This window comes from Squalius cephalus (genome assembly GCF_949319135.1).
Source record: "Squalius cephalus genome assembly, chromosome: 24".
NCBI classification, from domain to species: domain Eukaryota; kingdom Metazoa; phylum Chordata; class Actinopteri; order Cypriniformes; family Leuciscidae; genus Squalius; species Squalius cephalus.
Genome location: NC_137145.1, coordinates 13715173 through 13741604, shown reverse-complemented (window position 1 = coordinate 13741604; position 26432 = coordinate 13715173). Strand labels below are relative to the sequence as shown.

At 37.8% G+C, this 26432-nt stretch overlaps 1 protein-coding gene across 1 annotated transcript in view; it reads right to left on the bottom strand.

The window, feature by feature from the left end:
- The window catches only part of med13a (mediator complex subunit 13a), an 84452-nt gene that overhangs the window by 51393 nt on the left and 6627 nt on the right, over window positions 1–26432 (bottom strand). Inside the window, exon 3 of the mRNA XM_079861815.1 lies at window positions 7156–7324. Coding sequence (XP_079717941.1) covers window positions 7156–7324 — 169 coding nt within the window. The remainder of the gene's footprint in view (window positions 1–7155; window positions 7325–26432) is intronic.

Genomic DNA, 26432 nt, shown 5'->3' with positions numbered 1-26432 from the left:
GAAATGGAAATTCACACAATCTATTTTTTAAATGATCTGGGTACGTTCTGGTAATTTTATTTTATACTTAAAAAGAAACGAGAAACAAGAAATGGTTAGATTTTAGTTTTTTACATTTTGTTTAGTAAAAAGGAAAAACAAGACTTAAGAGGTTTTTCGTATTTTTGGTTCAAATTTAGTTTATTAGTTTATGCTTTAAAATTAGTTTTGAATGAGTGGGCGGCCCTGAAACGGCTCTTTAGTCAATAGTTTAGGACGCAGTGTGAGCTCCTGCAGTTAAAGTACATAGTACAATTTGTCCTAAACATGACACAAGCTTATATTAAGGGCTTCAAAATAACTGGTAAGATATAGTTAACAAGTTTAAAGCAGCTTGCCCTGTCAGATGCTCTGACAGATACTGTTGCTGACTGACAGATAAATACTTGCGCTGTTTAATGCGTTTGAGATGTGGTGCTTTCCTCAGTGCTTAACTTACATTTCATAGGTATATTCTCCATCTGTAAATGTTAGAAAGTCAAACAAATATGTCCATTTCACTGTCAGGAGAGGACGAGCCTTCTGCAAGTGAATCTCCGCTAAAATTCAAGCTTCCGTGAACGAGCACCGCCACGCGCATGCGCGCCACACAGGCGGAGCAAAATAGAATAGTAGCGCAATAATTCTGACTAAAATATACATATTGCTAAAATATTTGTTGTTGGAGACTATAAAATGTGCCATGTGTAGAATTTTAAACCTACAAGTATATTTTTATGAAAGTGACCATTATAATGGGGTAATCAAATGCAGGCTAATATAATTAGTTTGTGCTTTTGTTTTTATTTTCATTTTTAGTTTAGCCTTTAGTCAATTTAAAAACAAAAGCATTATTTTTGTTTTTAGATTTTAATGTTACAATGTTAGAATGTAATGTGATTTTAACCACCTTTATTGCACATAATATATTGCATTGCCTACATGACATTCACTATATTTGTTTCCATATCCTTCCATATCAACATCGCTTGTAGGATATCATTATTTTTGTGAAATATTGTGAAATATATATTTTTTTAAATAAATACAGATGTTCTTTATCCAAATCGAAAAACGTAGAAAGTACCAAGATGTATATCGCCATTTAACCAAAAAAATATAGAGATATGATTTTTGGCCATATTGCCCAGACCTAGAAGGTACACAGACCCGAAATGCCTCGTAATGATCTTTTTTTTTAAATCAAAACATCATAACTGAAACTTCCAGTGAACCAACAGATTTCTCTCTAATGTTGTATGCTGGATAATAATTTAGTCCAGATCAATACTGCCCCTTTCTTACAATCAACTGTAAGCTTGCCTTCAGATCTGTCTCCATTCCAACCAAGTCCCGACTTACATCATTTTATTTTCTGATAATCTGTTTGACTTGGATGACAATACAGAAGAAAATCTGTCGCTACTTCTGTTTCATCTCTTTCATTTTAATAAATGAACAAGTATTAATTGGGGGACTGGATTAATTGAACTTTGCCCCAATTCTGCAGAAGGATTCTGTGTGGGTCTGGTCATGACCGAGACAAAGAAACAAGGGACCTGGTGTGGAGAAATTCATCCTTTTAACAGTATAGTTACAGCACGTTCATTCATAATAGATAAACACACCAGATCACATGCCGCTTCGCTCTCTGTGGAATCCCGTTGCTGCATCTGCTGGTGTGTGAATGCTTTGTGACAGTTGTGTGCAAACCTCTATAAAACATCCTAGCATGTAGTTTGTCATAGATGTGTATCTCAAGAGAGACCATGCATGCATTTCTGCATACAAATGATTTTGTGCCTATGCAAGCGCATGATTTTATTACATGAGACTTCTGTGGGTGTGTACAGATGTTCAGAAATGTCTGTGGTTTCACTCAGGTAGGTATCGTGATTGATATATTCCGCGCTGCAGCCGCAGTCTGTCTCCTCGGCTGCCTTGCTAAGCAAATAGAAAAATCACAGATGCATCTTTGATACCATTTACAGTATGACTGTGACATTACACCACAATAATTGTTGAGTAACATGCAGTGACGTGCAGGGAATGCATCATATTATGCACTGGCTCACGCATCACCCAGCTCCCCTGCGAGCACTGCCCATAAAAGAACACACTGGATCTGTGGATTAGCCATGGTAACAGATCTGCTGCTCACACCCACCATGAGAGAGAGAAAGAGAGTGCGCACGATCACAGCTCTGACCTGTATGAAGGATGATGTAAGCAGCTAAAACACATCGGGTTTGGTTACAGAGCAGCACCGTGTGACAACACAGCCAGCCAATGGGAGAACCGCCTAGTGACTGAGCATAGTTACACAAACACACACACAAACTACACAGAGCTATATATGGCTGGAGTGTGCTAGCCATTTCAAAATAAATAAATAAAAAATCTAATAAAACAAAACAAGTTCCCTGGCATTCCTCGGAGCCTAGCTTCTGAGCTCCCTTCCACACAGATCCTCTAATTATAGAGAAACCACAAGACACTTTTGCTCATATGCAAGACAACACAGCGCAGAAGAGAACAGGAAGGGTTTGGGTCTATTCACAAGCTGGAATTCTTTTTTAAAAAAACCTGCGGGGAGAGAGAGAGAGGGAGAGGAAGCCAGTGGCGCTGCAGAGGCTGTCTGTGTTTTCCGTGCGGAAGGATTTAGAGGGCGGGCGTCAGGATAAGCAAAGGTGGGGACAACACAGACCTGAAGTCTAACAGGTTTACTGAGGTAATCCCTCAAAAGAGAATACAAGTGTGTATGTGTGTGCTGCGAGTATGGATCCACCCCTTAATTACACTTTACCTAATCTAAACATTCAGTGCACACAGAGGTTAAAAACATAAAATACAAAATATCACAAAATATTATAAAAATACAGTAAAAAACAGTAATATTGTGAACTTTTCTTTTTTTTAAAGCAATTACTTCCTTTGATGGCAAAGTTGGGATGGGTATCATACGACTTATTGGTTCGGTACTATAACGGAATTATTATCAGGTTCTTTGTGTTGATGCACTTTTTAGAGATATTTGGACAGATTGCTCGTCTTTCCGCACTTACAAGCAAAAGTCTTGTTCCATTCGTGGCAATGAGCATTGTCTGTATCGACTCTAGTGAAGTGTAACCACACTTTTGTAGGTTTAGTTCTCTCTGCCACTGTCACTAATTAAGCAGGGCTTTCGTGTTGTGCGCGCTGTAGCGTGCGAGAGGCACAGACTTCGACGCGAGAGAGATCTCTCTTCTGGATTGTAAATAGGCGAAAACACATCATAGACAAATGTCTTAATATTATAGCAATTAAGAAATGGTTGGTAAAATACAATTTCCAAGACAACGTTTATGTAGCAATAAACAGGAAATTTTCTGAAATTCTCTAGTACCAAAAGCAGAACTGATTACACAGGAGCTTATTAATACTACAGTCTTTCGCAATTTAACTCCGAGGCCCATTAAGTACAGGGTTTCGGTACCCATCCCTAGTATTTAGTGTCATATGATTCTTCAGAAATCATTCTAATATCCTGATTTGCTCCGCAAATCACAAGTTCTTATTATTATAAATTTTGAAAAAAAGAAATTTCCAGAAAACAATAATTATTTTTTGTGGAAACAGTGATGCACCTTTTCAGGATTCTTTGAAGAACAGAAAGTTCACAAGGAATTTATTTGAAAGAGAAATCATTTGTAACATTATAAATGTCTTTACTGTTACATTTATCAATTTAACGAGTCATAGTACAAAATATTAATAAAAAATAAAAATAAAAACTTTTGAACATAGGGTAACATTTATAGTCAATATGCCAATAATTTAATAGCTGAAGACAATCAGTAGATTTGATGATACATTATGAAAAACAAATTTCTGCATATATGAATCATGCACGATGTGACCAGGGATATTAATAAAGTTAATTAGGTTAATTGTGATTGTTAAGAACACAAGAAATTATTTTTAACAAGGGATACACTGACTAACATTTTTTTAAACACTGATTAACATTTTAGGCAATTGTAATATACATGCTATGGCTGATGTAAAATGTACATTATTTTGTCCAAAATTCAAAATATTTTTTTAATAAAATCACTCGATGCTACAAAATAATCTACTAAATAATATATCGTATGAAAATTGGACAAGTTTTGGCCAATCTGTGATGCACTGCTAATTTTCCGTTTATGAATGGAGGCCTGTGAGGAATCAGATGTGTTTTGAGATTTTATGACATGCAAGAACCCACAGCCATATTTGTGACAGGTGATATCCTCTAAGGGACACATGTGTGTTCTGCTACGGTGGTTCTTCAGGGACAAAATTAAACACCTGCTTGGTGGAAAAAATACACATGTTTAAGACTTGAACACAGCCACTCACTGAGGGATTTGGCACTGAGAGAGACACAAGCGAACTTTGTGAATCAGTGTAGCAGGCAGCTAATCACCATCCAAGCCCATTACTACACAGTGTTCCCCGTTCCTCTGCCTGCCCTGTCTGTAATTTAAAAGGCTCAATGAGTACCGATTGAGAATCAGATCCCTTCAGTTCATATTATCTTGTCGTAGGGATGCAGGGACTGAAAACTCATACAAGATGAACACTTACATTAAGAAGAATCAGATTTTGAGAGATATTAGGTGTCATGAAGTAAAGCTGACCACAGACCTCCTTGAACTCCACAGAAACTCTCAACACAAAGACATCATGCGCTGCTTCGACATTAAAGGTGCAGTAGGACATCTGGGAAAATGCTAACTTTAGCCTGATAGCACTAAAAGCATACGTTCCACCGTCCCAGCAAATCACCGTCCAAAGCCACGCCTCCTGAAAGCATAACGCGCACAGCCCAGAAGACCGGAGACAACGTTACTGCAATACATCATGTGTCATTCACCGGTGAGAAAACTTTATAGTAGTACAGTTAATAACAGTACTACATACAAAACGTAAACAAATTCTTAAAAACGGAATTAGATGCAGCAAGTTTTCAGTTTGTTTAGCTAACAAAACTTTTCAGTGTAATATTTCTTGCATGCCAGGGGTTCATCGATGAGAGTCTGGTTGTTGCTGCTTGCCTGCCATTCTCGCTCTGTGCACAGCGTACGTGAACACGCTGATGACGACTTATGTCTGCATGCCGTGAACAGCCTGCGCAGTGGTACTGAATGCAAACACACATTGACCGACAGGGAACATGCTATAGGACCGTTCGGACAGAACGCAGCGATTGAACGAACATTCTATGGTCCTACGCCTTCCACAGACAACATATATTTATAAAAATACATTTAGACCACTTAACAGAGTGATCGCTATCAGGATATGAGGAGATTTTCAACCAGCATAACAAAAAAATGTCTGCAGAGAATCACCTAGAGCACCTTTAAGGTCCATCTTGGAATGTACACAACCATTCAAAAGTTTAGGGGTCATATGATTTATTATAAGAAATTAAAACTTTTATTCAACAAGGATGCATCAAATTGATCATAGTTTTTGTGTTTGAACAAACACAAAAACTATGCAACAACTATTTTCCACAATGATAATCATAAGAAATGTTTTTGAGCAGCAAATCAGCATATTAGAATGATTTCTGAAGGATCGTGTGACACTGAAGACTGGAGTAATGATGCTGAAAATTCAGCTTTGCTATATCATTAAAATAAATAAAATTGCAAAACATTAAAACAGAAAACAGTCGTTACAAATGATAATAATTTCACGATATCAATGTTTTTAACTCTATTTCTGATTTTTAAAAACGCAGCCATGGTGAGCATAAAATACTTTTCAAAAACATAAAAAAAAAAAAAAAATTATAATGTAAACAAGAATTTTGAAAGATAATGTAAACAATTTAACAAAAAATTTTGAACGATAATGTACACGAGAAGCAAAATGTGTTACAAGCTCCACATCCAAATTCCACCATACCTTTGCTTCTAACATCTAACGGAGGGAGTCTATACATTTTATCAGTTTACGATATGAGAGAGGAACAAAGAGTTAAAAGTATATAATAAATATGCAAGTATTCAATTAATAATTAATGAGTATGTAAGCCGTGTTAAGCACGTCGAGCATGGTCGTAATCATTTGGTTTCAAATGCTAGAGGTAAAAAAAATATTCAACATGCCATCTAAAGGAAACTACTATTACTATTAGAAAGAGGGAAGGAGGGAAGGAAAGTGTCTGTATGAGTGAAAAAGTGTGAGCTAAAGGAGGAAATGCGGTTGTTCCTTTTTTCTGTCACTTTACAGTGATTTGCAGAAAGACAGCGCTATAAAACACAGACACAGTTAGAGCCTTAACAGATCTCAAAGGAATGTGTGTTTTAACCATGTTTAACCAACAGACTCTTATCTTTCAAAATTCAGGGGCTCTAGGATTAAAATATTAATTTCAGTATTAAACAATGCCTCAAATACATATCTAGCTATGAGCTTGAAGACTATCAACCTTTCTTGTGATTTGCTGTATGAAAAAAAAACACTGTATTTTGAACCTACTTGAAAGCTGTCTGGCTGTGCTAATAGAGTGTATAAATGACCTTGAGCACGATAAGAGAAGAGCGCAAATAAATGACGCTGTGAGGAGAGAACTGTGGCAGAGGGCAGAGAAAAGCCAAGCTGCTCTCTTTTTTTCCACCTCTACACACGTCGTCTCAGTTTCTTATCAAAGAGCACAGATGCTGACAAGGAGAAATCTAGCGCTGGAGACAGAGCAATTGCACGCCTGCAAGAAACGCGCCAAGAAGCTAATGTACACAAACACACAAGAGCGTACAGCATATATATAGATTTAGAGCGCAAATAGCCTTGCAATTAACGACCTCTGGACACACTGAGATGGTGTGTGAATATGCATTGATAGCAATGATATTCACGTTTTGGTGTCAGACTGGAACAGAAGTATGGTTGATTTGAGGCCACCACTCTGTCTAGAAACCTGAGCTTCACAAAAATGATTTTTTCTAATGTAAGGACTGTATGCAAATTGCAAACTTGGTAGCTCACTGCACAAAAGAGTGATTTATCTCCTCAAATCTCCATCAAAGCTATGATCAAAACATGATCATACACAAATAAAAGGTAAGAACATCTGAACAGAAATATAATTTTTCTTACCTCTTGTTTATGGGCTTCTCATCCTTTTCGTAGGGTTTAACAAACCATTTTCCAATGCGTACGAAACTGCGGTTCATCAGACAGCGCTCCAGCAGGTTGTGAATGGCCTTGAAGAGAAGAGTTCGACATTCGTAGGACAGACCGCTCTCCCACACGCCGTCATCCTCGCCTGTGGAGAGGACAAACACACAGAGACCCGGTCACCAGCCTGCTGCTGTCTATAAACATCTGATGTAACGTTCGTAAGTAAAAGCAATTTGCAGAAGTGAATGACAGAACACAAACAAAAAAGAAAGGCAGATCTACAACTTTTTTATACAAAGGCAAAAAGTATTCACTATACTTCACTAATACAATAACTGCAATTTTTAACTGACCAGAAGAAAAACAAGATCACTCTACAAAGCTGAGGCTGCATATCTGCACCATACACAAATGTCAAGTATATACATGTTTGACAATCTTAAACAATGCTGCATCTGATCACTCAAATTTAAAACAATCCAGAGCCCCTGCTGATTTTAAGTCAATGAAAAGCTTGGGTCATTAATTGAATTTAAAAGAGACCTATGCACCTGCAGAATTTAAAAAAAGAAAAAGATTTCTGAAGCTCTAGTTAATTTAAAGCAACGCTTTTTTTATTATTATTCAAGTTAATTAATCTGATGCACTGATTCTAGCAAATACCATCTTGCCTTGCACAGACTAGACTTGCAGGTATGGTGTCCAACAGGGCTGTAAATCTGAGCGCTGGTTTGTTTCTGGATCACGTTCGGCAGTGGCCTCTATGCTTCAGTAATCTCATTAGGAGTCACTGCTTAAACCTGGCAGCTCTTAAGCTCCTTTCAAACATGTCTCTGTGCAGCACAGCTCCCATGAGCACCCAGAGGCTGCACGCATTACACCACCCACCCACCCACACTTGCCCGCCCGCAGGTCTGCAGATGGATACACAACAAATCCACTTGATAAAACAGTAACAAACAGCTCAGATAGGATTCCCCAACACCGTAGACGTCTGAGACAACATAATTGCCCCAGTGTTATAAATTAGACACACATTTAGTTAAGGTGACAACACAAAAGCACTTGATCATTTGTAGGTAAAAAGAAGCTGAACATATCTTCCTAACTAATCACAACAGTGTTCTTTCTGGTCATGGCATGCACTCGGGTATATTTAAAACGCAGTTACTGTACCTGTTGCAGCTAACAACACTGCATATTTATTTGTTTTTCCTTATGACTGCATTTGAAATGCTTTGCTTAAATATTGAAATAAAAGATCATTTGAGGCTAATTTGATCAAGCCATCAGCTATCAGTAATAGTTCTGTACACCCTAGGGGTATAACTGTTCAGTTTAGAGCTGCACGATTAATCGTTAAAAGATCGCGATCTCATTCTCGATTCAAACACCCACACGATCTTATTCCTAAATGACCACGATTCTGCTATGTCTTTTACGAGTATTTTGCTGCTGTCCATGTAAATGAATGACGAGTGTCCACTGCCGCGAAGCAAGCGGAGCAGAGCGAGCGTTTTTAATTCATTCCCATGGAAGTTGAGCTTCTATCTGAAGCTCTAAAGCTCTAAAGGAATGAATTGAAACCGCTCGCTCTGCTCCGCGCTACTCTGCGCTAGTGGACGAGAGGGTCACGCTTGTGATGTGAACGCTCTCATTCATTGACATGGGCAGTGACAAAACAAACACGTGCTAAACAAGGACAAGTTAAAACAAGGACTTTGGTTAACCTTTGAAAGAACGTTCATCACACTGCAACATTCAAATCCAAGTTTGCGCTGCCACTGATCCAGAGAGAGAAGTTGCCATGTAAATGTACAGTATGAAGCAGCTTCACAAACAAAGAGTGTTTTCAACCACACATTATCGTTATTTATGGGTTACAAACATTTATAGTTTGGGTATAAACATGGTATGGATCAAAATAAGAGTAAATACTCTTTTAAAAATTATTTTGACACTTGTATGTATTGTATAGTTTATCGTTATGCCAGGAGGTGGTGACAAGTGAGTGTTAAAAAAAAAAAAGTGTTTCTCATTGAATCATACATTTAAATAATTTATACACAAATGCTGATTCATCCAATAATGAAACAAGTCTTGATGAATGAGACATCGACTCCATTCAAATTATTCTTTATTTCGTTCAAATTAATATATCTTTTAAATAAAAATGAGTGTAAATCTGAATTTATCCAGAATTGTGCAGCTCTAGTTCGTTTTTTAGCACGGTTTCAGGGTCACGGTTTGAGTACGGTTCGGTATGTGCTATGTTCAGGGAAAAAAGGACTAGTCTGCCGAACCGTGGGTGGAGAACAGCACGATTTTTTACAGAGAACCATTACACCCCTAGTTCACTCAGGTCTGCATTAACCATTTTAACACATTCCCACACAATCGGTGTAGAAGATTCATTGTGGGCCAAATCATAAGGTCATTAAATCAGAGTTTGTCTGCATGCAGTGAAAGAAGTGCAAACTGAACGCAGCTGAAGAACTGGAATCAGGCCAGAAGGCAAATCTATAATTCGTTGATGTCTCCTGAAAAGGCAGCAAGTAGCACAATTCACTTTTAAAGGATGTCATTGATTTGACTAACAGCTTGGCAACAATGAAACACCTTGTCTTTTGTCAAAGCAGAGAGAGAGGCAGAGAATGAGAGAAAATTAGGTGGTTTTGGCTGTCTCATGCATCTTTTAAAAGTACAGGGCCAGCTACTTTTCACCTGTACACAGATACACGCTCTTGACAGAATCATTCAAGGTAAGAAACATTAACCTCTTGACAGAATCATTTAAGGTAAGAAACATTAACCTCAGAGTCCATGAAAATCTCCCATTCATGCAACATCCAAAGAAAAAAAAAAAAAAGTAACAAAAAAAGGCATTGATCTTTTTACTAGGGATGTGCACAACTAATTTCATTAATGTTTAAACTTAATTTTCTCAACCGACTAAGTCTAATCCCGCCCCCCAGAGACAGTCTGTATATGCAATCCATTTGAAATAGACTACATAATCTATGAACAGTCAAACCCCATCCTGAATGCCGCTAAAAATAGGTCAGATACATGCAATGTCCCTGCCTTGCATTTTGATCATTGTATATTAAAGCGTTCACTTAAACAACGTTAGTTATTATAGACACATTTATTCAAAATCAACTGAAATAAAAGGCAGTGCAGGACCAAGAAGTTAAAACCAAATAGCCTGCCTATTATAAACAGATTCCCTCAAAAGTTAGTCCACACAAATTAGCATGTTAAGGTATTGTTGTTCATTACCACAGCAACCACTTGCGTCTGGGTTTGAACGCACTTCTCGTGTATGAAAAGTATCTTTTACACATGATGGGCAGCAAAATCGCAAGAAAAGCTTGACGTGTACTTACAACTATACATTAAGCGTATTCTCTTCATTAGGATCTTGATATAGGAACTTTTCAAGTGTCAATTAAGCTTCATTTATGACGTTTCTCCTTTAATCTGATTTAAAATTCTATACCGTATTGTCCCTCATAATCTATAGTATAACAAGCCTATAAGCTTTTGTAACAGCGCAGCACTGCAACACCACATGGCCGTAACCGCAAGAGACAATAATCCAAAAATCTCTACTGATTGACAAATTTCTACCAGTTAATCGCGCATCCCTAATTCAAACTATGCAAAAACACTATACACGGTGCTTTTAATATGAAACTCAAAAACACTAGCCTATACAATACTTAATACGAAATCTCAGCTAAAGGTAACACATCCCGTGTTTTCCAGTTTGTGAGCCTGGGCATTAGGATGGCATTAAGATGATGAAAAACCAATGAAGGCATCACTGTCACTTCCACTTTCAATAACGGCAAATCATCCGTCTAACTTTTTTTATATAAACAGCTGCTGTAAAATCTACTGTTGTGTGTCAACGGCATTTCATTCCTCCTTTAAACCAAACCATCATGTTCACTATTTCTACCGCGGGGAGGAGGCACCTGGTTTCTATCAAGCGTTCCCTATGACCTTGTATCTTATGGTCTAACCACTACCCACAGAGCACGAGACACAAAGAGAGGAAGATAGCTGACACAAAGACCAAATGTGCTCAAAAGAATGCAAAACATACAAACTAACACCCCTGAAAAATAAACACATTAAGCCTGGAGTGCAAAACAATATTAAGGAGTAATTCATAATAAATAAATGCATAAATGATGCAGCCTCTCTACATGCATGGAATATGAGTAGTGACATGAGTCTCGTCGGACTGACACTGGCTGTGTTTGTTTTGTAAGGGTAGTTTGTTTTGTAAGAGTAAGACACTGATTTTTAGACACAGAGACAGTGGGGGTTTTTTTCTAAAAAACAAAAAGTTATCAAGGGAAACAAGTGAATCGACTTCCGGACTCGGAACAATATAGGACTCAAAACACACAAACCACCCTGTTCACACAGTCCAGCCAAGTTAATCATGGGTGGATTTAAGGTAATACATAATACATAAGAGGGGGGTGAGGAATTAAAAATTAAAAAACAATAATAATAAAAATTATTATTATTATTACTATTATTTAAATATTTATTAATAATAGTTATATTTATATTTATTATAATTCTACCAATCCAATATTTCTGTACAAAACCTATTATTGTTATTATTAATGAATAACTGCAAAGTTTGAGTGAATCATAATAATATAAAAATGTATAATGTAAAAAATAATATAAAAATAAACATAATAATACAATTATTATATTTACACAGAGGTGTGAATCTGAACATTGATTAAAGGGGAACTTGGCAACTCTAGCCATTTCTTCGCTGATTTTCACTTTTGTCGTCGCATGTTTTCTCAACGAGCTTCCCCTACAGCTGTGGGGCGTATAATTCACAACACTGTCGTAAAAAAACGGTATTGAGGGGGGCGTGTGTATGTCTATGTCGAATTGCCGTAAAGCAGTTTGTGTTTCTCGCTCGTTCTCGCTTCTCATGAGACTTTACCGGGACGTTAGTCCCCATGTTGCAAGGTTGGTTTTCCGCCTGGGAACGCTAGGGGGAGTGGGGAAAGTCACCATTTTCATCAGAACAGGTTATTTAACCATCCAAATGATTTCTAAACGGTTTTATTAAAGTTGAAATAGTTGCCAAGTTCCCCTTTAAGAATCAGAGGCTACCATTTCGATTATAAAAAAAAATCTCGATGCGATACAGTACAGTTTTATTTAATGCCATGTCAGCATCTGTGGCTATCTTCGTGACAAAAAATACAAATGACATATACACAATAAAAATAAAAACCAAGCAAACACTAAAAATACAGTTATTAATATTATTCAAGATTTTAATATTAACATAAGATAGGCCCTACTAATTTTAAAACCTTTTCTGGTAAAATCTTACTAAAGTCCTGAAGTGAGTTTACTTCATAAAAATGTTTTCTACTTGCATTAAAAGAGGGACAGTCCAATAAAATATGTTTAATGGAAAGGGGGGTATCACGATACATATTTTCCTCCCAATCTTTTATATAGTAGGCTATAATATTAATAATAATTACTGTATTAATGAATTACAATAGTTATTTTTGTTATTTTATCTTTGTAATTAAAAATAGAACAAAGATGCAAACAACAAACAGTCGAACAAGTACAATATAAAAAAAACCAAAGTTTTTTTCATTTACATTTTATATATATATTATACATATTTAACAAAGCACATCCTGCACTTTATTTTCAGATACATGTATGTTCTTTTTGTAAAAACCGAAACAGATGCAAAAAAATTTGTTTTTTTGTTTGTTTTTGTTTCTTGAACAAAGATCACAGGGGATACATGTTTCACACAAAAAATAGGATAAGAAACTCAAGGTAAAGCAAGGCAGTAAAGTACACAAAGCAGGAGATAACATCGGACGCAAATGCTTTGCTTCCTAAAGACATACGTAACTTTTTTATTAATAGAGTAGCCTACTTTACTTACAATAAATTAACATGTATAGCACATTACTATATATTATAGGCCTATTTAATTACACTTTAAAAAAAAAAAAAGATTCTTTAGTTTTTATGCATTGATGCAAAATCATTCACATCAGCATTGCAAAACCGATTATATTCCACAGCACTGTTTACACATTTACAAAATAAACAGTAAATTATTGCAAATATATTAATTCCATGTGTAGAGACAATAAGAGAAATTCAGAGCTGTACCCTAACCTGACCACAACTAGGAAGCCAGAACATGCTGGTCTTTTCAGCAGTTCCCTGTATTATTCAGTACACCAGCAGTGAGTACCATATTATCCTGCCTCAGACACACATGGGCTCATAATAGCAGGACAGTGAGCCCTACCCCTTAGTGTAGCGCTGCTCCCTACAGCCACAGGTTCCTATGCAGGAGTCATTAGATCAGCTGTAGGGTCATTAAACAGAGAGATTAATGTCTGCTCAACCATTGGCCCCAGGGGATTGCGCCAGACCAGGGAAGAGCCAGAGCTGTGCGCTACAAGAGCCTCTTCCCTTTCTTCCTGCTTATTTTCTCTGTTGTCTCTCTCTCCATCTCCATTTTTCTTTAATTCGGTCTACCTCATCTTCATCCTTCTGCTGTAATCCGTCTTCCCTCTCTTTCTATATGCACCTCCATTCCTTTCTCTTCTCCTTGTGCCCTTGGCTTTCCTTTCTTTCTCGCTCGCTCTCATTTGTTCCTTTTCTCTGATTTTGAGTGCAGAGCCATACAAGGACCGGAGAGCTTCAATTACTAATTAATGACTATTTCCAAAGATGACAGGAGAGCACAGCAAGAGAGAGAAAAACGCTAAGGAAAGAGAAGCATAAAGATGGAGGAAGGAGGAGGCAGGGCTACCCCTTGTCTCTGGTTTGGGGAATTAAGTACAAAAGCCAATGCATCATCAGGACAGGGTGAACAAGTCTGACCACACCATAGTTTCAGTAGCACAGACACAACAACAAGCAGCAAACAGCACTCGCTGAAATGAGGAAAATTATCAATAACGATTAGCCAATACCATAGATAGTCAATTCTACCAGTTCTTATATTATGATGATTGTTTCATAAATTATGAAACACTTCTAACACTTCTTTTGTCACTACATTCATATACTGCAATCATTAGTTTGGGGTTAATAAAAAAAAAATGTAAAGAAAGAAAGCATCAGCAAGAATGCATGTTGATCAAATGTGACTAAAGACATTGTTACAAAAAAATCTATTTGAAATAAATGCTTCCATCAATGAATAAAAATGAGAGTTTCCACAAAAACTTTTTAGCATTGTTGGACTGTTTTTAACATTAAGGTTTGTCAAAAGTACCGTTACTTCGGATCCAAGTCGGTACTGAAATGTTCAAAATGTGATGGCAGCATTTCTGCAGTGATTCTGCACTGTTTATTTATACAGTGAATACAATATGCAAGGTTGTTTTACATTTGATTACTTTATTCAATTTTGGTACCTGAAAACTACTGTTAGATACTTAAATAACCTGAAAAGCACTGTTTATTTTATTTGTATCTTTGCTCTACTGAATTTATTTGTGCTGTTGCTTGTAGTTTGATTATTTGTTCTTTGATTCGACAGTAGTCCTTTTTCCCTGAACATAGCACATACCGAACCGCACCGAAACCATAATTAAAAACTGAACAAGAGCTGCACGATTCAGGATAAATTGATAACGATTTTTTTTTTGTGTGTGTGTGTAAAATGAAGATCGCGATTCTCCCACAATTCTGAAGAAAAAAACAGACAACTAACCGAAACAGTGACCGTAAAACCGTGATAAAAAACAAACCTAAAAAGTAATTTATAAAGTCATTTGAACCTTTACACCCCTAATCCCTACTAAAAACAGTTTAAACCAGGTTCCTTTAATCTAAAAACATTAAATCATTGACCTATTTCATATATCTGCAGATCTTGACCACTAAGCCAAACACAAGCTACTTTCAAGTACAATGTAAACTGATGTTTGCCAGCACTACTGGTAAAGGTATAAAATAGATTGTTATTGACAACTGCAATTGCACATTTTGACGAAAACAAACAAAGCCCTGTCATTAGAGGAATAACACACTCTTGCAACAAAGCCCTTAAACTGTCAAATGGCACAACAAAATTACCAGAAAAAAAATAAATTAAAAAGAATCAAGACCTCACAAACAGTAAGAACAAAAAGAAGCTTTGCGCGTTATGCCGGGCAGCTAACCACCAGCAGTGTAAATCAACCTAAATCTTTCTCCTTCAATAAAGCAAATGAAATAACACCAATTTCAGGTGACCTAGAAATGTCTTTTTAACACTAAACAGAATGTGTCTGTACAAGACCCATGCTGTTTTCTGGTAGGCATCTGGCACAATGTGTGATTGTCTGATCACATTGCTTGACTGTTATGGTATCCGAAGTCAGTTTAAAACTTGGGAAGCGTTGCGGAAACAGAGGAGGGTCGGGGAAATTGAGAAGGACATCAACGCACCTTCTGAGGCAAAATAACTTGTATTATTTCCTTTTGTATCAGACATCATTTCCTGTTGGAGGCAAATCTTTCCAACAATGGGTCAAAGGCCAAAGCAAGCAGAGGATTTACAAATGACATTGCTGGGATGATCTCACTCACAACCACCCCAAAGATCTTCAGACACGCAGTGATGTCAAAGAAAGGCAAAAGCAGACATCATCTCCTCCAGAGCACTCAGTTCTCTCTCTGTAGATGGGATCCAACATGTTTTCAAATAACCTTTTCTCTGAGCAGCTCAGCTCTGTGGCCCGAGGGTTCGCACTACACACAGCTTGCCAGTAGAAGATTCCTGCTCTTAAATGCATGGCTCATGTGTCTGACAAACAGTTCCAGTCAAGCCGCTAGCACACCACCAGTGTGCCTAAGAGTCATGCGGCGGATGTGACATCGGACAAATACTTAATAAAGGGTGTTCATCACAACTTGTGTCATTATGTTGGTGGGAGAGTCTCAGAGGTCAACCTGGGATTACTGCGACTGACAGGCTACTTGGCTTGCTGCCCCAACTAACACTTGTATTAAAGGTGCATCGTTTAATTTCTGCACTACATGGGACAATTAGTTTTACAGTGGCCCCACATAGCAAAAAGCTAAAGATTAACCAAGAATATTGTTGTCCCACCACCACGTTGCCCAACTAATAAAGGCTGCCATTTCTGTTGCATACGAGAAACATCAAACGACACAAAAGTCGAACGAAACGTTCTACTTGTTTGAGCTGCGCAGTGCAGAACGTTTATTAGCTCTGAGAAATAATAGACAGCGCAGCGCAAGCTCAAAACAGGTTTACTGGCGGGATGATCTCGATCACATGACACCGTTACTACACAGCGCTGGGAGATCCAGTAAGAAAGCATTTGAACTCACTGCAGAATAAATAACATTGCAGTTAGATCTAGTGGGACGCATTCAAATTTAGCCCAGAATTCTGTTACAAACCATATCAGATCAAACAGTGCTGATGTCTAAACCAGGAGAAACATTGTGCCATGAAAGAACAAGTAATAGTAGGCTTTTCAATCCACAAAACACCAACACTCACCATGGATTTAATGCAGCAACGCTAACTGTAACCATGGTATTGTGGCATAAATAGTCAAATGTTTTTTAATCATCTCATAGGATACAACCTTTTGAGACTGAAATTCAAACACTTTATAAGAGCTTTCAATTGTTTCAAACTTTTTCCAGCACGTCAAAGCTCTAAATATTATACAATTATTATACGTTATTTTTAATGTGATGATTTGTAAAAACAAGTTTAAAGATGAAGGAAAACTAACACTTTGTGGCAAACAAGCATTTTTATTTAAACAAATACATGAAATTAGGGATGCACCGATACCATTTTTTCCAGAATCGATCCGATACCAAAAATTCTGAGTGTTGACCGATACCGATCCGATACCAGTGCAGTTTTTTTTTTATATCAAGTAGAATTTCTATAACTCTGTGTTGAACTGATAATCTCTATTTTGTGTGTTAAACACAATCTACTTAATACAGACAACTTCATTATAAAGAAAAACAACAACAAAAAATATATGATCATAATCTGATATAAATGCTATTATAAACTAGATTAGTGGGTAATTCATAGGGGTGGTTAATCTGTCTGATTTCCCGATTCGATTCGATTGCGATTATTGAAGTCCCGATTCGATTAGTCGATTTTCGATTATTAACGATTCTCGATTAGCGATTATTGATTTTCCATTTCACAACAGTAAACGAAAATACACTACAAAGTGATTGCAGTATTAAAAAAAGTCAGCTGCTGAATTACTTAACTCTTTTATTGAGTAACAACAACTCAAAGCACTTTCTGTGTCGTGTAGTTATAACTTCAGAATTATTTGTATGTAGCTTATGTTCTGTAGAACACAGAAATGAATACATCACATTGTGTTGTGACTCATCAAGTTGAACTAAACAATAACAAATAAATGAAAGGCTTATTTCCTTTAGGAAGTAGATCAGAACCAACATACTGTAGAAATTGGACAATTTTCTTCTAGAAAGACAAGGTGTTCAGGTGGAGGAAGACTGCAGGTTGCAGTCGAAACATGTCAAGGTAAAGAAAAAGTTTTTTCTCCACCTGAACACCTTGTCTTTCTAGAAGAAAATTGTCCAATTTAATCATTAAGAAGACAAAATGAACATTTTTGAACAACTTACTGTAGCTTCAATTAGTAACATACAAAGCCACTCTTATACACAACTAAATAATAAAATAATAAAGAGTTATGACTTGAAATGTTTGCTGTATACTACAATCAAAAACAGCTTATAAAAAGTGAATGAACATCTGCAGAGAGCACAGTCAAAATGTAACTTTTTGTGACTGAAATTGCACATATTGCAGTATAAAGTACGTATAACAGATCGGTTTACACAGTGTACTGATGTGAAAACTAAACAATACAGAAAGCAGCTCTCATACAAAAATACTAAATAGGTAACAATGAAATTGCCAATTTTACATACGTTAGCTTTTAACGAAGAAGGTGCCGTTCGAATTTGGCGCTCAGCCATCATGAGTCTGTTATGTATGTGCGCGTCTCTGTTATGTGCACGCCACAGACTGTCCGCGCACTGCACGTCCGCTTATAGTTCCGCCTTTTGCGTTCCGTCAATATTACGTTATTGGAAGAAAAAAAATATTTTTTTTTTTAGAAAATCGATTTTTTGACATTTGTGAATCGATTCAGAATCGTCCACGTCCGCATCGCGATGCATCGAAGAATCGATTTTTTCCCCCACCCCTAGTAATTCAGCAGTAAAATTTAGTCTAGAAAAATCACGAGTGCACAATAATTGTATAAAATCTGAACATTTTGTGAAAAAAATGTTTAGTGGGGAACAAATTAGAGACAATAAGTGTAACACTAAATCTGGTAAAACATTACACATTACTCTTTGTATCGTTGTAATATACATTCATGAAAAACAAGATAACAAAAATCTAAAATATCAATTATTTTATATATAGCCTACTATAAAATTTAGAAATTTTTTTAAATGTATAGCACAGCTGTTTAATGAGGTAGCAACATATGATAGATAGGACAGAACAAGAACGGCTATTAATAATCTTTCATTTCGTCACTGTATTATGATATGAAAGGCTCCAATACAGTGCAGCACAAAGCGCTTATGCGCATCCCGAGCGCAGAATGATGCGCTTGAAGCAACATGAGTCACAGCGCGCAGAGTCCGCATTGAAAAGTTCAAAGCACAAAGAAAATACATATTGATGCGTAGTGTATTATACAGTATCTATCCATGCAATTGTCTATTCAGCGTTTTCTTTTAAGAGATTTAAATTTCAGTTACTGTGCGCGTGAAGAACAAATAGTGCTCTGACTTTACTCCAGTGTTGTGATCTAACAGACACCCGGTAGAAAGTAACATGATTAAGGTACAGCAATAAAATCCAGCAAGATAAAGTTGTTTTATGCGAAACCATAGACCTTTATCTACAGATCAAGTATAATAATAGTAACATTGAATCATCTTGGAGAGAGTTTCATCGTGTTAACTGTCGTAACCGAACGAGACACACTGTTTGAATGCCGAATGAAGAATGATTGACAGCCGCAGCTGAGGGAAACGTTTACGTGAGCTTGAATTTAACGACTTAAATATTAATTTCTATCTCACATTATACTATATAATGGCTTCAGAACACTTATAATATTGTGCACGAAAACTTAAGATGCTTTATAATGTTTGTGCGTCCTTTGTGGGGCTTAACAATAACACTGAATAGTGTACGCACCATATCGGATTTGGATCGGCCTCGTCTGACCGATACCCGATCCGGCAAAAATGGCAGTATCGGAGCCGATACCGATACTGAGTATCGGATCGGCGCATCCCTACATGAAATTACCACTATAACCAGTAGATGGCGGCAGAGGAGCACTTGTTGACTTATTAGCCACTTTCGCTGCCTAATATATGGAAAAGTAAAAAGGCACAAAGTCTCGTGAAAAACAAAAACTTTTCTTTCATTTGTGCCTGAATTACACAGAAAGCAAGTTAATGGCTCGTTTCCACTGAGCGGTACAGTACAGTACGGTTCGGGTCGGTAAACCATGAATCGGCTAGCGTTTCCACTGCCAACAGTACCCTTACTTCGACGTCATTTTCGCGCGAAGAAGAAAGCGACATAAACAACAATGGATGACATACAGCAGATCTTGTTCTTGCTTCACGACATGTTTGTCACAAGAAGCCAAGCGCCGACATAAGGCGTTTCTCAATAGCAAGTACGCAAAGTTCGGACTTGCCAAGTCCAGCTCAGGAGAATGACTCCCGAGGACGCGAGTCCAGTAATTCTGCAAATGGAACAGAGCATTCTTCAAAGCGTCACTCAGCTCGCTCTGCTACTCCGGTTATCTCTGTATGTACATTTTAGGCAACAATAAAGCGAAATGTGTTATAAAACACCACACTGCCTCTTTACGTTTTCCTTTAAAGAAATCTTAAACATTATAGCCACACAAATGTGGTTCAGGCAACGCGTATTGATTACATTCACTGCATGTAACGTTAGCCTTTTTATAACAACAACAAAAAATTAACACAACCCTTCCTCTTTTCGTTTAAATTTTAAAAATATTAAACTTATTAATATGGTTCAGGCAATATGTGCATTTGTACTCTGATCATCTTCACTGTAATAAAATAAATTACAAAACTAAACCCTGTCTCTTTTTGTTAAATTTCAGTTTTATCAATAATAGCCATTATAAAAGTCCAAGTAAAAAGTACAAGAAGCTATACAATAAGAAATAAAGCAAACAATTCAGTCGAACATACAAAGTCAGCACACACACACAGCAAAGTCAGCGAACATACAAAGTCAGGTAAAGTTAAATAGCCTAAATACAAAGTTATGAAATTTCACTTAGCCCTCAGTTTGGCCAGGGAACAAATTATAGATTCACAAGACCAAAGATCACCGGTTAGGTCTACACAAGACGAATTATATCTCATGTTTAACCACTACAGAGACGTCAGAGTCAGCGGCAAACGTCAGAAGGACCAGCCGAGGAAAGGCTGTTCCAGGTGGGGTACATGAGCGCCGAGCGCCCAGTGATTGCCTGGATCTCACAACCTGGATAAAATTTTCATAAATCTTTATAAATAAACCACAGATTTGAACTTTAAAACAACTACATACTCGCCTGAAAAACTCTTAAAATGACATTTCGTGACACAGTAACAGTAGTATTATATTTAAACTGTATATTAAAAAATGGTGCTTCTTATGTTGTCATTCCCCTTGTAGCACGCACAAGTGACGATTCTCTGTCAACTAATCAATGTCCGGGAGCCAGTTGCACCAACAGGGCTTTACTAAGCCTGGTCCTAACTGCTAAGTAGGTCTTAGTTAAGACCAGTCTTTAGAGTTGACCTAACGTCTGTTGCACCAACCAAACTTAAGCCTAGGCTTAACTACGCCTGGTCTTAGCGTTGCGCGTTCATGTGTTGTTGACCAGCAGCGCGCGTTGCTAGGTTACGCTGTAAACTAAGGGCGGTGAGCAGATCGCGGAAGGCGACGGCTCAGTACCAGTGACACTCTGCGGATGGCCCGACATGCGGTGGATTTGTGGACATTATATCTCCAACAGTGTTTTGAAACGCACCATTTGCATAAAAACGTAGCGCTATTAATAGCTGTAATGCTGGTGTCAATGCTGCGTTGTGGTCCGATACATACTGTAAGTCGGGTGACAGCTCTTCAACAAGTTCATATATATCCCTCCGACAGAATCGAAACCTCTCTATCAGCTCCTCATCATTGTAAAGGTCCAATGGATTGCTTCTGTCCCGAATAACTCTCTCCCGTCTAAAAGCCCGCTCATTGTAAAGTCTGTGTATAAGGCGCGCCATGTCTTTACTACTGTATTTACTTATGTGGTTACGAAGTGGTTACTATAGAAACATTATCTATCGGATAACGGCTATTAACGCTATTATATGCCTAGATTTTGCATTTACGCCTGCTACTGACTAGGCGTAAGATTTACGCCCGGTCTTAGCGAGAAGAGGACTTAAGCCTGGATGGTGCAACGGTCGTAACTTTTAGGTCGGACTTAGAATGCTGAGTTAAGACCTACTTACCTTAAGACCAGGCGTACGCCCTGTTGGTGCAACTGGCCCCTGGAGTCTAGCTCCACCCTTTAGTACCATACCACTGTGCTAGGTACCCCAACGGAAGGGTACCCAAAAAGTGGTACGGTACAGTTCGGCATTTTGGTACCATTCACAACTTTTGACAGTGGAAACGGAAATAAATGCGTACCATACTGTACTGTACCGTACCGCTCAGTGGAAACGGAAATAAATGCGTACCGTACTGTACTGTACCGTACCGCTCAGTGGAAACGAGCCATAAGAGTGCTCCATTTATAATCACTTAAGCTGTCGGTCAGTTTAGTATGAAACTTTAGATGAACAATGGTACATTTAATAAGAGAACAATATTTAAATTTTCCCTATACACATTAGGTTTTTGCACATTACTGCTGTTAATACATGTTAATTGTATCTGCATCTCAATTCAAGTTCAGTGCTTTACAGTAATATCTCCATGTAATATTAGTAACTGCACTTAATGCAAAACAACAGCAATTTTATGATTACATTAACTTTATAATTAATTTGATATAATTAATATTTAGTAATAATAATAATTTAAATTATTAATTGTTCAAAATTCTACCGGTTTCACGGTATATGATGGTATTTTACTGTATTTTACTGTAATGAGTGAATATTGTAGAAAAAATCCACACTAGCATTAATACAGGTTTGCGAGGCTGTTTACAAAGAGGTGCCAGTAGGAGGCACTTTAGGAGCGACAGAAATAGCGGTTACCTCAGTAACGGCTGAACACAAAGCAGCAGCGCTCATAAATACTGCTTTATCAGGAAAGATAAAGAAAGATTCAATTGAAATAACATCAAAACTTTTCTAAAGACAGTCAGTTTACTTCAGATACATTTATATAAAAACACCCATGCCGCGTTTTGATTTTGAAAAGTGCAGTGCTCATGTTTATTCGACGATGTCAATGTCAACCACAAATAGATTTTCCAAAAGGCTGTGTTGATATTTCGAACCAATGTATGGGAAACACTGTAACTGTGATTTCAAACCGCCACCGGCGAGAGCGTCAAAGTGGCCGGAAGTCATTCATTTTCAATGTAAGCCGGTGGTGAGCTCCGGCGAGAAGAGTTGAAGTCAGGTCAACTTTATGGTAATGAGCTATGACGTGGTTCAGTGGCAACCAATCGGAATGTAGAAGTCCTCCGCTTGAGAGGATTCCAGAGAACGCAGTCATGTAAACTTTGGTTCTGACCACATTAGTTCCCAAGCAAAATAGAGGAGAGGTTGATCATGTGAATTTGATAAGATGGCACCCAACACTATTTAAAGGCAAAATGTTCATGCTAGAACGCTTGTTTTTCAGCGGGAATGCAAATTAGATTAGCACTTAACCATGAACACAAAAGACACCACATAAAATGGCTTTTAATTGTTTTATTTCGTTTGCAAACATGGGGTCCATGGGGTTAACCTATACCCTACTTGGTCAGCCTGCAAAAATTACAATGAACATGCTTGTTTGCTTTGCTGCCCCTTTAAATAAAGTTTAAAAAAGACCAAGCATTCGATCTACGTCAGAGCGTAAACGAATCTTTCTACGGCGTCGTTGGCAGGAAGGCGAGAGCGAATTGTGCCGCTCTCGTTGGCGGCAGTGTGAACGCACAGTAATATAATTTGACAGCTATCAATTATAGTTTAACCTATCCATCTTCACCGTCACGCTTAATAACACATACAGCTGTGCCTCACCACAGTGCAACAGTGAAAAGTGATCCTCTCAAACAGTGTCGCGCCGCATTCCGATCGTTGTTAAAGCTACATACATAACCTGTATTGCAGTATATTAAAAATTCATATCATAATAAAAATAAACTTTTAAAAAATAAAAGTATATAGGCAATTCAAATAAATAAAAATAATAAATACCTAAAATAACTCAATCCTATTTTGGTGGGAAACCTCTTAAAAACAAAACATTTATTGCTATTTTGTTCAGAGCAACTGGTGGTCAGAAAACACACTTTACCTTCAAATTTTTTTTACGTTATAGGCCAATATATGGAAGGAAATACTCCAATAACAAAGACTGTGCTCTCCTTTTTCCTCTCATAATAAATTTAAACATGTCGTTTAAAAAAAAAGTCGGTATGAGCCTTAATTTCATAGCCTGAAAGCGCATCAGCCTTCAGCATAATGGGTATCACCAGCAGCTGTCTTTGAGCTATGCGGTAAACAGGTAGCCCTCGCGAAAAAAAGCCAGAGGAGGGAGAGAGAGAACAGGGGAGAGCGGGAAGAAAAGAGAGAGACAGAAGCTGCCAGCACAACTCGCACCACAGGGAGACTGGCAGACGGGGGAGGGAGCGAGAGAGTGTAGCAGACGAGTGTCAGAGGAGGAAAAATGAGGAAGAAATGAGCCCTACAGCAATTACCCTTACAGACAGACTACAGCTCCTTAATTTCTATGCAAAAAAGATCAGAGAGAGCAAAGAAAAAAAGAGAGAAGGAGGAAGGCAAAAAGGGAGAGAGCGGAAAAGCAGAGGGGAGGGAAAGAAAGAGACAGAAAGGAGGAGGGAAAAAAGACCTTATTCATGTCTCGTTCTGTGGATGCCCCTGGATAGAACCGACATCAGCCAGCGCCACCGACGGGAACAGAGAGCAGGAAGGGGGAGGGGAGGCGATCGGACATTTACATAAAAATAGAGGGCCATGGTCTACCGAGGAGATGCTCATTTACTCCAATGGCAGTTCGGTTATTCCAGATCATTCCATCACATAGCAAGTGGAGCACTGGGATTGGTTCTCTCCCACGTTCCATTCAGAGTCGGGAAAAGTTCCCTCTCAAACATCAGCCAAATGGCCTTCTGTCTCATTACATCTCCGAAACAGCACTCCATGTTTTCCTCCACTCACTCTGTGATTAAATACAAGGCTTCAGAAGATCCGTCAAGTTCTTCCTTCACTTGCTCTTCCCTTGGGATGGGAGTGATTAGTTAGCAGACAGGAATGGCACTTGCTGCAAAATTTTCAGACTTTAACAAGCTGTAGATCTGATGAGTGGGGTAAACTATGAGAGGAGGGAATAAATATGGAGGGATAAAGATGTGAAGACACCAACCCAAGACAAAATCTCTTAGTTTATGCTTGGTATTAACATGCAATCACAAGTGGGCCGTGCTGAATATAGGTGTAAATGTGGTTCAAACAGCCTACAAAAGAAACTGCATGTTTCTGAATAAAGTAACTGAAACTGACTAAAGTATATCATATTAATGTGTTATGTAATAATACATATTACTGAATAAAGTAATCAAATGTATAACAACAATGCATAGTCTTCACTGTATACATTAAATATAGATTAATACATAAAAGTTATTCATTCAAGAGCAGTGAGTGATTTTATCTTTGTCTTTTGACTGCAGCAGATTTATTAGGCTGTACAGATCCAATATACTGTTACACACAAGCTCTTTCTCAACTGTTTACATTCACTTAAGACATAACGGACTATGTTTACAAGGATACTTGTCAAAACGGCATTTCGACATTTTGTGTGTGAGCTATTTTACCGTTTAGGCGCGAAACCGAGACCCACAGTATACTTTGCTTATGCGCGCTCTTCGCGTTAGCAGCTTAATTTGTTTTTAATGACACTGTTTAATATCAGCTGCGTCCCACAGTTTAGCAACAGTAGACGGCATTGTTCAACACTCACTTATTCGGCTGATTCGGATGTTAAGTTTGGCTAAAGGAGAAACGAAAGCGCACCCCCGTGAAGGAAAGGAAGGTGCGCGGTACGGAATGCGGCAGTAGCACAATAATTGTTTTACCTCAATTATTTTGTTTTCATAATCAAAATCGAAAATCAATTATAATCGTACAACCCTAGTCAAAAAACCATGTGACCACATTGTATTTGTAATGTAAATGCTAATGCACCCTGATGCAGATTCCCAGACTGCCAACTCAACTGTAAATTCATCACTGCACTGTAACAGGGACTTAAACCTCAATGGTTATGTGATGCTTTAAAAAAAAAAAAAAAAAATCTGTCCGAATGGAGGAAAAAAGCCTGTTATACCACAGATCTAAGCATATTCCTTACTTTAACACATGTGAAGTTCAGGTAATACAAGCACAAAAGTAACACCATGTGTAAACAGGATCTTAACATCTAAGACAGAGTGGAGAATATGATGATGAAGAGGTGAGCAGCTCTAGCCACTAAGTGAAATGCAAATCTTAAAATTTCCAACCTTTTTTTCTGAGCCTCCTGTGACTCAAGGTTGTCTCTCATATTTGACAAAAGTCTGAATTATGGCAAGACAATTTTGGCCCATCCACTTGGTTCTTGAAATATCCTGAGACATGCGTTCCTCAAGTGCAGCATACAAAAGAAGTGATAGTGCCATCTTTCACTCTCTCTCTATCCCCTTTAAAGTCTCACTGAACCTGCTGTTCACTGATTCACACCTCCATTGCCAGGGTGCCAGTCGAGATCTAAATCAGGTGCTCTGTGGTCCAGTGCAGGCCAATATATTTACGTGTGTGCGTCTTGGAAGGTTAAACTACTGCATCCCGTGGGTCTCCACTGTGTTTGTGAG